We start from the raw sequence: 12,428 nt of genomic DNA on the forward strand, positions 1-12,428 counted from the left end.
TGACAAAACCTCCTGTGGTTCGATAGCTTTATCCAACATGGTCTGCCACTGTGGTGGAAGAGTTGGCCTTGTCCAGTTTGCTGAGAATTCTCACATTTCAGGTTCATTATCTGGCTCCCTGGCAAGAAAGGAATTTATCCTGCTTCTCCCCATCGTCTATCGCCCTGCTACAGTCTCACTTTTTTTTTGTTCAGCTATACATTTTGTGGAATGTTGTGTAATCAGTTGTAGGGTAAATAAGCTTGTCAGCTTTATTGCCTTATTTCTGAAGAGTATTCATTCCCTTCTTGTTTGGTGATTATGAGAAAACCTTTTTCAGTGACTTAGCTCATTGATTTCAAGAGTCATTACCTCTTTGGATTTTCAAAGAGGGACGCCAGGACCGATTGGTGGCAGGAGAAGGCAACATAAAATTTACTTTAAGTGATTTTTCATCCTTCTATGGGAAGGGGTCATCCACCTGTGGGATAGAGACCTAATGTACTAGGAAGTACTACCCGAATCTGATCCCTCAGCCATCAGTAAGAATATAAATCGATACTTTGAAATGTGTTTCATGAACTACAATAGCTCCCCAACATTTCTATGGCAGATCCTTTTGCTTGAGAGTTGCACAAGTACTACACAGGCCACCTTTGGTGTCTTTAATAAACAGAAGTACGTAGTCTCAGGAACAAAATCTGACATTACAAATGAGTTTAATTACAATCAGGTTGTGGATGGTTTATTTTCATTTACGAGATCATCACTCACCTACCATACATACATACGCCCCAATAAAATACAAAATAACAGGGCCACGTGTAATAGAAACAGAAGTATTACTTTAATAAGAGCATAGAAATGATAGCCTGAGACCAAGACGCTGGTTTCTTCACGAGTTATTCAAATCCACTGCAAAGAGACAAAAAGAGTATGGTTATCACTTGATACAAAGGGAAGCTGCATCCCAGGTCATAGCTAATCCCACAGCATGCGAGGATTGTAGTAGTGAGGAGCCACTATATGCTTTAAGCAACTGTCAAAAGTATCACTCTATACATAGGGATCCTAAAGCTTTACCAGAAATATCCGAAACTAGGTATTGTACATACATACCCACAGTTACTATGTATGGTATAGGCAGGCATATTGCAAGTAGTGTGGAAAGCACAAAAAGAAGGCTGCTTTACCTGACCATGTGCGCGATATCCCAGTTGGTTTCTGTACTGAGTGGTCCCTCTATCTCGACTCCGCTGTCTGTTACTGTTGCGATTTCATACTACGAAAAAGAGGAAAAGTCAAACTTTTTAGCTATAAATCAGAATGCCAGCAACCGAGTACTCAAAATGTTAGTATTAGAACAAACACAATGTAATTTTGCATAAAAATGTTGCCCTTTAAATTCCATCTTGCATCACATTCGGAATCTGCCATAAACCCTGCCTCGTAAAACAGTAGCCTCTTACTGGAGACAGGAAGCGAAGCATCATTATTCTCTTTCTGGAAAACAGCCTGTGAAAGCAATGCGTTACATCACTGGCCCAAATTTAATATTAATTTGTTTTCCCAAGGGAATCAAATCCCTTTAGTGTATCTGATAAGTCATCTTTGGAATGATGATGTTCAGTCAGACCCGTCTGTCTGACAACAGTGAAGGGACTGTAAATGTTTTTTTTTTACTAGGAAAAGAATAGTTTGCAGGACCCGGAGTAGCATTATTTTACAAGGCAAGCCTGAATTACTGGTCTGACTGATGAGGGAGAAAAAGAACAAAGCAGAGTTCGGAATAGCCTTACTGATTGGTTTCCAGCTGTACTCCTGTACCATCTTGGCTTCAGTGCTCACTAACTTTATCAAGATGTGCACAACTTTTAATCAAAGACTCTTTTTTTTTTTATTTAACACAAAGCGGTTATATAATGTCAGCAGTACAAAACTGTCGTACTCAGGATACATTGTTGCCATATCGTGATCATACAGACAAACACATATTTGCAACGTACCACGACATCACATGCCACCAGAATTGATATCCCAGGTATGTGTCTCACAGTGCATGTTGTGTAATCGTGACTATACCACCAGGTCACTAGAACTTGATGGATCACCATCCAGCCCAGCCATAGCATCTGCTAAGCGCGATCTCAGGTGGTACTCATGTGTCTTTCGGATGAAATGTTGTAGGGAATAATTTACCTTTGGTCTCTGCATATGAGCGATATGCGACCAGGTCTATGTGCCGTTGTGGGCGTCCTACCACTACCCCAGACCATGGTTACTTTTCGCTTAGAGCACCAACCCCAAACATTTTCACACATTTTTGGGAACCTTCTTAACATAGCCCAGCAGCAGGTAGGCGACAGTTCCGTCATTACATTTAGTGTCCCAAAGGCCAGATTCAAATAATCCCCGATTGGGGGGACCCTCCCATGACAGATGCAGAAAATCCGCACCATAAACACTGGGAATCCCACCTCCCGGTGAACTTTTCCAACGATACAGGCATATAGTGTAGTCAATGTAAAAACGTATAGTGAATTAATCTGTGCATACCACTCATGGACACTTCTTCGGTGTGCGTAGAGCAATATGACCATTGCTCATCAGTTATGTCAGATGCTAATTCTCTTGCCCAGTGCTACCTCGCCTCGGCATAGATGGGCAGCAGGTCGCATTACAGCGTTGTACATTAGGCTGATCAATCTCCTGGGTGCAGGGCTTGCCGCCGCCATGGAAAGCGGACTTCAACTTCAGGGCTACTGTGGAAGTCTGGATACAGCGGTCTGTCTCTTTCAGGCGGCGATATATAGACACATCTAAGGGAGAGTCCGAGCCCGCCTTGGGTGTAGTCTGAGTGAGGAAAGAATTGTTCCCATAAAAGGTCCCCCCTTTTGCGGATTCCCTTTGCCTCCATTCATTTAGTGGACAGAGGTTCAAACATAATCTCAAACTGAGGGTTCCTGACCAGAGGCACGTGCGGGGAAATAAATATATCTGCTCCAAGGTTGCCCTTCAAGGGGAAGCACTCCGATGCCGTCATAGGTATGATGCCTTTCAATGGTATGAGAGGAACAACATCACGCCGATAGCATTTGGCAGTTCAAGAGCGTCCTTTTTGCCTGACGCGTTTCGAAGTTAAAACCCTCTTCCTCAGAGGCGTGGACGCAGATAAAAGGTGCGTGCATTCCGGACCCCTCCCTTAATTATATAGGGGAGCCCGCCCTGTATGGGCCTCTGACTTTCAGCAACGCATGGATACACCGAGGCCCATCTGGGGGCTTTGAAACGGAATCTGCGGCAGTTTTATCATGTGTGCGGTGATCGGAGCTATGATCTGTCACGGACTACAAGGCCCAGCAATCCATGCTTGCTGTCAAGTAAAATAGGTTTTTCATCCAGTGTGAGGTATAGTCTCAGTCCTATAACAATACAATACCTATAAAATTAAAAATGTCATCCCTCCGGCTAATTAGTCTTCAAGCATGAACGAACATTTACATAAGGACAGCCCCAAACCACTGCAAGACTTAGCAATGTCATATGTTTTATCAGCATCGTCATCCTAGAAGGGATCAAAAGATAAACTTTATAATTGTCATCATGACCCACTTTTAGTTGAAGGTTGGGGGAGCAGCTCTAAGGTCTTGCCCTTCAAAAGGTATGAGGCAAAATGTGTTTTCACTTAGGACAAAATTCTGAATACCATGACAAAGCTTTTATTTTATTTTACGATAGACAACCAAAGAGTGTAAAGTTTCTTTTATTTACTGTATTCAATACGTGTTTTTAGGTCGAGCCTAGCAGCAGTGCGCATGCGCTGGTCGCTCTGCGAGGCATGCTGTATTAGGGTATGCACTAGCAGGCCCGCCCATTGTCCGCCCATATTTGTCATTCGCTTTGTGTCACTGTCTGTCATAAAGGCTGGCTTCCGATTCATTATTAGGCTTGTTAGTCCCTCCTTGCCTTGTCTCCATTTGTTACCGCCCATAAGGACTGGACCTTTTACTTGGCTTGCTACCCGGTCGGCTTTATTTAGTGGGTGAGCACTATTTTGACAATGGACACTGATGGGGACAATGGCGGCTGCTTTTTTTGTATATGCATGCTGAGCGCGGCGCCAGGTTTAGGGATACCACACTCAATTTAAATGTTTTGTTTTTAAAGCTTTGATGTTGAGCGCGGTGCCCGCTTCAGGGACACTGAGCTCTATTTATTTATTTATCTTTAATTTAACACTGAGCGTAGCGCCTGATTCAGGGACACCGCGCTCGGTTAAAAAAAAAAGTTATTTAATACTGAGCGCGGCGCCTGCTTCAGAGACACCGCTCTTTTTTTCAACTCCAACAATGAGCGTGGCGCCCGCTTCATGGACACCGCACTCTGCAATGCAATAGGTGTTGCTTTTTCAAAGGTTTGAGCTGTTGGTATTGTAAATGACAATGCGTTTTACATTTTTTATAAAAGGCATTGCCATTTACAGTGCCAATGGCTCGAAGACTTGCGATTGCGAGACCTATTGAATTGTAAATGCTTGTTCTAATTGGAAAAAACACTATTTTCAAGTAATGTTTATTATGGACCTATAGACTGTCCACGGGCTCAGCTGGCATTTACAAGCTTTGTTAGTTTAATATATGACAAGACCCTTTCATCTAAAAAATAATGCAGTCTTAGGCCGTGAATTAAATTCCAAGTACTGATTAAAGCATCATTAGTTCAAGCCTGCCACAAAGGCCACTGTGTCCACAACAAATGACTACACCCGCCTTCTCATGCACTTACTCTGTTGTAGGAGCGAGCATCTCTGTAGTACAGAACCTTCATGCAGCGGTCGATCAACTGGCGGGCCTCGTCTTTGGTTAGCAGGGGTTTCTTTTCCACAACTTCCCTCATCAACGGCTACAGTAAAAAAAAAAAACGCAAGAAATCAGCAATACAGGAGATGCCAACACAAGTCAAAGATTCCATCCCTAAGGTACTTGACTGACCATTGGTCCCTGACATTTTACGCCTATCCGAAAGCGGAGAAAATACACATAATGCAGGAACATTCCCCATGTACAGTAGTCTACTGCCATTTAGCAGGACAAATTCTAATGACAACTACATTTTATATATGTACTATGAGATGACAAAGGTGTCATTATAAGGAATAATCGTGCATGACGGCTACAAGTTGACTATCATTTCAAGGCATGTGTAGTAGTAAATCGTCAATATATCAGCAAGAAATGAATTCTGCACTGCACATCCAGAGATAACGTCTGTCATGTTAACAGAGCACTAAAAGAACATGCTGTGCAGAAACCTGCGCAGCCATTTCCAAATATCAAATCAAGATCAGACCCTCGCACAAATTAGGATGGCAAAATGTTCAGAAAGATAGCACCCACTGAAACAATAATGACCATTCTGACAGGACAGTGACCGAAAGAAACAGCTCTTGGTGCAGAGTAACACGCGTCAGTTTTCTATTAATCTTCCCTACATAAAACCCTCGTCTTCCTTGTCACAGTTCTACAGTTTTAAGGCTTTTCAACTGTCTGTAAGACAAACAACCATGCATGAATTTTTTCTACAGCTTTTTTTTTTTTAGTTCCACACCGTCTTGGACACAATATATAGAGGTCTCGCCTTACTAAATAGTTTAGGAATAATGGCTGAAGTTCCAGGCCTTCCTTTAGAGACGTGTAGGCTGTACACTGTTCCACCAGTGTCACAGAAGGATACTGACTACAGCCCATCATTTTTAGAACTCTGCTGCAGATTAGGCAGAGATCATGGTGCCTTAAGAGGAGCTACCACCACGGAGGCTCCATTGAAGGCCCTGTAACTGATGGGGACACCATGTTCAATGCGTCTGCATTTTCATCACTTAACGGTTGGTACTTAAGTCAGGAATCTGATCCCAACGTTAAACTTTGAAAATCCAGTCATAACAGTACAAATATTATGTTATCTTTGTACTTACCTGTGCCAGATAGGCACCAAATCCGGTTGCAATGGTAGGGGATTCGTAAGCAACACCTAACTTGTCCACGTAACCAAGGAAGCTGAATACACACAAAAAACAAGTTGGGTTAGAATGCAACCACATGATCAATGTGAACAAAGTGTTTCTGTCTTTAGCAAAGCAAAAAAGATTTAGGAAAAGGAACACGGATCAAAAAACACCTCAAAGTGCATTGCTCTTGAGTTCTGCAAACATTAACAATGATTTAGTGGAGGCTATCCCCTGTGGGTATTTGTTTGATAGACTTGATAGAGAAGGGAAGGTGGGTGGGGGGTTTTGGGGTAATGTATAAAGATATCTACTCCTGTTCCACCGAAGTCCTCACCTCTCCCTCAGATTCCTATCAGGCCCTATATTTCTCTCTGAAGGTCCTATTGGTGTGCTTACGTACCGGCCTCCTGGACCCAGAGCTCCGTTTGCTCAGAGTTTCAGTAGCCGCATAGAGCCTTATTTAGCTAGCTCTAAGGTCACGTTTCTGGGTGATTTTAACTTCCACCTGGAGAAAAGGTCTATGTCCCGAAACGCAGGCCCTTCTGGAAGTCATGGATTCCTGCGGTTTCCCTCAGCTAGTGAAGAGTCCTACACACACTGCGGGACATACCCTGGACGGGATCTTCTCTAATGATCCCAGGATAAAGGTGATGGACTCCATTCCCCTTTCTTGGTCTGACCATTTTGCTATCCCCTTTACCCTTGAGATGTTAGTATCCCACCATGACCCCAATTTTAAGAATAGGGTGGAGTTGAAAAGAATCCTCAGATTGATTAGTAAGGAGGATCTGCTTGTTAAACTCAGCAACTACAGCTGCCCCCCTCATGCGGATGTTAATGCCGTTTACGACAACTTTACCAACTGGCTAATGACAGCCTTGGACTCCCTTTGCCCAGCTTAAGATGCACTATGTGGCAAGAAAGCGCCCTTCAGCCCCATGGTTTTCTGAGGGGTTGAGAAACCTTAGACAGGTTTGCCGACAGCAGGAAAGGAAATGGCGCTTGGACCCTACTATAGCTGAAAGGGATCTGCATAAACTTGGGTTAAGGGAATATAAGGAAGCTATTAATAAGGAAAAGGTCTCTTACTATACTAGAAGGATGAGGGAACTTTTCACTATGATCAAATCCCTTTTAGCCCCCTCAACTACTGCCAAAACCGAGGTCTCCCAGGACCTTTGTGATAAAATGGCAGATTATTTCCATGCCAAAATTAAGGACATTTACTCCTCTTTGGAGAACAAAAATCCGATTGGCCGCACTCTGCTAGTCCTACCAGCGTGTTACCCCAAAGAATTGTGGTCCATGAAGTAGCGTCGGCGGGTACGCCTATGCCAAAAGTTTAAAATGAAAATAAGTGTCGCGTTAGCCATCCCTGGACACATGTTTCGAGGTAGTTGCCTCTCGTCAGCAGGGAGTAGGTATGTGTGTAGGGTTGCTGCGTAGGCTGCCAAAAAATATTCTCAGGTAAAGTACCACTCAAGGCGCGCAGGTGCGTAGCCATGGGCTCGTCAGCCCCACCGGCTCAAGGGAGCCTGAATGTAAACAAAAATCCGATTGGCCGCACTCTGCTAGTCCTACCAGCGTGTTACCCCAAAGAATTGTGGTCCATGAAGTAGCGTCGGCGGGTACGCCTATGCCAAAAGTTTAAAATGACAAGCCTTGGACCTGCACCTGCGCGCCACGAGAGGTACTCTACCTGTTTTAATTACATTTTGGCAGTCCACGCGGCACCCCTTTACACTGACCTGCTCCCTGCTGACGAGAGGCAACTACCTCGAAACACGTGTCCAGGGATGGCTAATGCGACACATACTTTTCTACATACACCGTGGCATAGGCGTACTCGCCGTCGCCACTACATTGACCACAGTTCCTTGGGGCAACTTGCTGGTGTGACGAGCAGAGTGCGACCAACTTTTGATTCATTTATTAAGGCTCCCTTGAGCCAACGGGCTGACGAGCCTTGGACCTGCACCTGCGCGCCATGAGAGGTACTCTACCTGTTTTAATTACATTTTGGCAGTCCACGCGGCACCCCTTTACACTGACCTGCTCCCTGCTGACGAGAGGCAACTACCTCGAAACACGTGTCCAGGGATGGCTAATGCGACACATACTTTTCTACATACACCGTGGCATAGGCGTACTCGCAGTCGCCACTACATTGACCACAGTTCCTTGGGGCAACTTGCTGGTGTGACGAGCAGAGTGCGACCAACTTTTGATTCATTTATTAAGGCTCCCTTGAGCCAACGGGCTGACGAGCCTTGGACCTGCACCTGCGCGCCATGAGAGGTACTCTACCTATTTTAATTACATTTTGGCAGTCCACGCGGCCCCCCTTTACACTGACCTGCTCCCTGCTGACGAGAGGCAACTACCTCGAAACACGTGTCCAGGGATGGCTAATGCGACACATACTTTTCTACATACACCGTGGCATAGGCGTACTCGCTGTCGCCACTACATTGACCACAGTTCCTTGGGGCAACTTGCTGGTGTGACGAGCAGAGTGCGACCAACTTTTGATTCCTCTTTGGAGAAGTTAAACTCTGTGGGAGCTAAAACTAAATCTATCTGATTTTCGGGTAGAACCCCTGAAGGACTGCCGTTTGCGCTCCTTCCCCCCCCCATTTCTCAAGAGGATACTGATCTGCTGTTAAGTGGGATTAGATCTGGCTCTCCCCTTGAATCCTGTCCTCTTAAGATTTTGAAATTGGGAAGTGAGGCCATTGTACCTCCCTTGACCACTATTATGAACACCGATTGATCCGACAGAATTAAAAATCTTTCGGCCTATTTCCCTACTGCCCGTTCCAGTTAAGATCCTGGGAAAACACCTTAATTTCCATCTTAGTGCTTACTTGGAGGAACATCAACTGTTAGATGGCTCACAGCATGGTTTCAGGAGTGAACACAGTACGGAGACGGCCTTAACCGTTGTCCTTAATAACATCCGACAACAGGTTGACGCTGGTCATTCTACCCTACTGATCCTCCTGGATCTGACGGCAGCCTTCGATACCATCTCTCCCTGTAGACTGTTGGGCAGGCTTCAGGAAATTGGGATTGAGGATTCTGCACTTAATTTGCTTTCCTCGTTTCTCTTGAATCGGTCACAAAGAGTTAAGATGGGCCAAATATCTTTCTGCCTATAAACAATTGTCTTGTGGAGCTCCCCAGGGATCCTCATTGAGTCCCACCCTTTTCAATAACTATGTAGCCCTGCTCGCTATCGTGGTAAGGTCTTTTGGCCTAGAAGTACTTTCCTACACTGATGACACTCAGATTTTGATTTCCATCACTGAGAGTGTCTCTGCCTCAGCACTTAATTTCAAAAACTGCATGCGGGCGGTGGCTGCATGGATAGTTGAGAACTACCCAAGACTCAATGGGGATAAAACGGAAGTCCTAATTTTCGGAGGCAAGAAGGACATTTGGTCAGAGGCCTGGTGGCCTGATTCTCTTGGATCCTGCCCTAGCCCTTGTCCTATTGCCAAGAATTTAGGCATTATTGTGGACTCCGCGCTTTGCCTGGGCTCTCAAATAAATAGAACAGTCTCTGCTTACTTTGGGATGATACGGACTCTCAGGAAGATTTTCTGTTTTTTGTCCCCTTCATCGCGCAAACAGGCAGTGTTGGCCCTTGTGGTGTCTAGGTTGGACTACTGCAATGCTCTTTACCTGGGGATTAACAAGGGACTTCTTTATCGACTCCAGTTGGTGCAGAACGCCGCAGCCAGGCTGGTGATGGGTCTTCCTAAATTCCACTCAGTCTCAGCCACTATCAGAAGTTTGCATTGGCTTCCGTTGGGGAGGAGAATTGTGTTTAAAGCCTTGTGTCTGGTTCACAATAAGGGGTCAGAAGGCATTAATAAAATGTTTCAAAGATATTGTCCTGGTAAGGGGCTGAGATCTGCAAGTAAAAACCAGGTCATAGTTCCCAGGGCTAGGAAAGCCAGGAAGGGGTGGGGGGGGTGGGGAGGTCTTTCTCTTTGATGGGGCCAATCTGTGGCATTCCCTCCCTTCCCCTATTTCCACTTTGGAAACCCATTCAGTTTTTCGAAAGTCCTTGAAGACCTGGCTTTTTACCTGTCTTAATTCGTTTTCCAACATAACCTTTAAGCGCTGACTTTGTAAGACATCTACTATGATCCTGTTCCGCAGCGCCTTGACGACCCTGGGCTAAGTTTGCGCTCTATAAAATTTATATTCATGCATTCAATGATAAAAGATACGGATGAATGGACAGGAACCCCTCGTTATAGCTTCCACATAGGGCATGAGCAACATTTTCCAACAAGTAACTGTAGTCCTGGCTTGGCACATACAGCTCCTTCTTCAACACCAGGACACCTCCCGTGAGATGTGCGCAATACAAATACACATAACAGTCCTCTACTACTGCCAACAAAGAAGCACAACCTTCAAATGACCAGGAATAATTTCTACTTCCGATTTATGTTACTTTGTGAGTCAATACAACCTAGACCAACACACAATGGCAAATACCAACCTTTCACCATTGTAAAAGCCCCCAATGACAATTGTGTTCCAGAGTGGGTTCATCCGGCTCCTGCGGTTGTACATGACCCTGGTCAGCCAGGCGTAAATGGCTTTTGGGCTGTAGTTGTGTCCGTCGCCAACTAATTCCTCATCAATTCTGCCAAGAAAAACATTGCACGTATTTAGAAACAGACTGCAGAGACTCTGGTTCCCTTAGCACAATCGGGTGGGTAATTTGTGTATCTACCTAAACTCCAAATAATGAACAAAAGAGTTTAAACACCACTTACACCATCTGATCTAGGTTCCGTTTCAGGTACTGGTAATCAGCGTAGTCCCCGGATGCTCCCAGAATGATGTTGTCATTTACTTTCATGAGCCGTGAGATGTTTCGAAACCTGGCTAGAGAGCCGTAAGATCCCAGCATGTCTGATGCGATCATCACTCCACCATCAAACTTCACGCCAAGCACAGAAGTGCCAGTCACCATTGGATTCCTTAAGGAGAAAGGAGCTATGTTATACCAGACAACACAAAATGTCAAACGGTTATATTACTGTACCTACATCGATTAGCTTCGGTCACTACCCAATAAAGTAACAATTCTATTGTGGTCTCATTTCCAAAGCCTCCTCACATAGTGTTTAACAAAAAATATGTCATTTGAGCAAAATAGACACGCTGGCACTTAAGACCATGGAAAATGACATTTCCATTGCTATGTAAATTTCACCTTCACTTAGCCACAGTATTGAGGGACCTCGGTGCCAATACTGTAACATGCAAACGTGTGTAGTCTAATTTTTGTCGCATGGGCTACTTCTGAGTATGTTACATAGGTCTAGGTGTGCCATTCTGGCCTCGCAGCGCTGTAGGATCTCGGATCCCTTGCCTATCCTCTCACGCTGTAAAGAAGTGAGCAACTGTGGGCCCAAATCACAACAACCCGATACTGAGACAAGAGTCCTCATCCCGGAATGACTCAGCAGGCCTTTCTTTCCCTAGTTCTACCCAAAGCTCGGTGCAATAAACTCACAAGGTACGGGTGATGGGTCCGCATGTCTCCTTCTTTCCCGGAAGGTGGTAAAACTCGCCAGGTGCGGGCCCACCAGCCCAGAAACTCAACTTTCCGAGTCCCTCCATAATGTTTCACGGGTTACTGTCTTCAGAGTGAAACAGAAACGCAGGAAGTCACGTTACCGGCACAGGAAGTGACAACCAAAGACTTGGACCAAAAACATATATGTATTCCTGAAAAATCAATACCGAGGCCGCCGTCTTAGAATGCTGCGTTTCTTGCTAACACGAGCAGAAGAAAACAACGTTTACTAAAATAATTTATTTTGAATTCTTTTGCGTTTTTGTTATGACGCTATAATTAATAACATGTTAATTATGTAGTAAACTTGCTTGCGTTATGTGCGTGATTAACTATTACTAAAATTGATAGCTAACTAGGATAGTTGAATATTACGGCTCCTTGCTAACTTGTTTTTCTTCTCGGTCTTAATATTGGAAGGATAGAATACTGCTCCATTTCAAGATGGCGGGAGCTTTGTATCGTTAGTTGCCTCACAAGCCGCTTTAACGTCCTTTCTCTATGTCTCTACTCATCCCCAACTAAAACGGCTCCCATCTTTAACCCAAAAAACGTCGCTCTATGACTATGTCAAGGTGTGGTCTAGTGTTTTTGCGCAGTAACTGTCATTCAGACCTTTTGAGGGCTGCCTAGGTAGCGCTTGCGCTGTTTCTTGGAGACATGCTGTACTTAAGATATGGGCGTTGAGCTCTGCCCATGTTTTTAATTGGCTCCTTTGACTGTCTTTTCCAAATGCTTTTGTTTCTTTGGTTAATATCTTTAGTAGTCCCTCCTTAGTACCGCCTTTTTTAGGTCTCGCCTGGCGTTAGCTGCTAACGCCAGGCGAGGGCCTTT

At 44.7% G+C, this 12,428-nt stretch overlaps 1 protein-coding gene across 1 annotated transcript; it reads right to left on the minus strand.

The window, feature by feature from the left end:
- Nucleotides 1-697: 697 nt before the first annotated feature.
- PSMB4 (proteasome 20S subunit beta 4) lies at nucleotides 698-11,706 on the minus strand. Its single transcript, XM_085636922.1, has 7 exons — nucleotides 11,532-11,706; nucleotides 10,786-10,992; nucleotides 10,506-10,652; nucleotides 5,954-6,035; nucleotides 4,765-4,881; nucleotides 1,173-1,261; nucleotides 698-894 (listed from the first exon to the last, which is right to left on the minus strand). The coding sequence occupies exons 1-7, from the start codon at nucleotides 11,636-11,638 to the stop codon at nucleotides 882-884; spliced, it is 762 nt and encodes a 253-aa protein (XP_085493048.1). The 5' UTR covers nucleotides 11,639-11,706; the 3' UTR covers nucleotides 698-881.
- Nucleotides 11,707-12,428: the final 722 nt, after the last annotated feature.

The sequence above is a fragment of the Triturus cristatus genome, chromosome 12 (assembly GCF_964204655.1).
Source record: "Triturus cristatus chromosome 12, aTriCri1.1, whole genome shotgun sequence".
Taxonomy (NCBI): domain Eukaryota; kingdom Metazoa; phylum Chordata; class Amphibia; order Caudata; family Salamandridae; genus Triturus; species Triturus cristatus.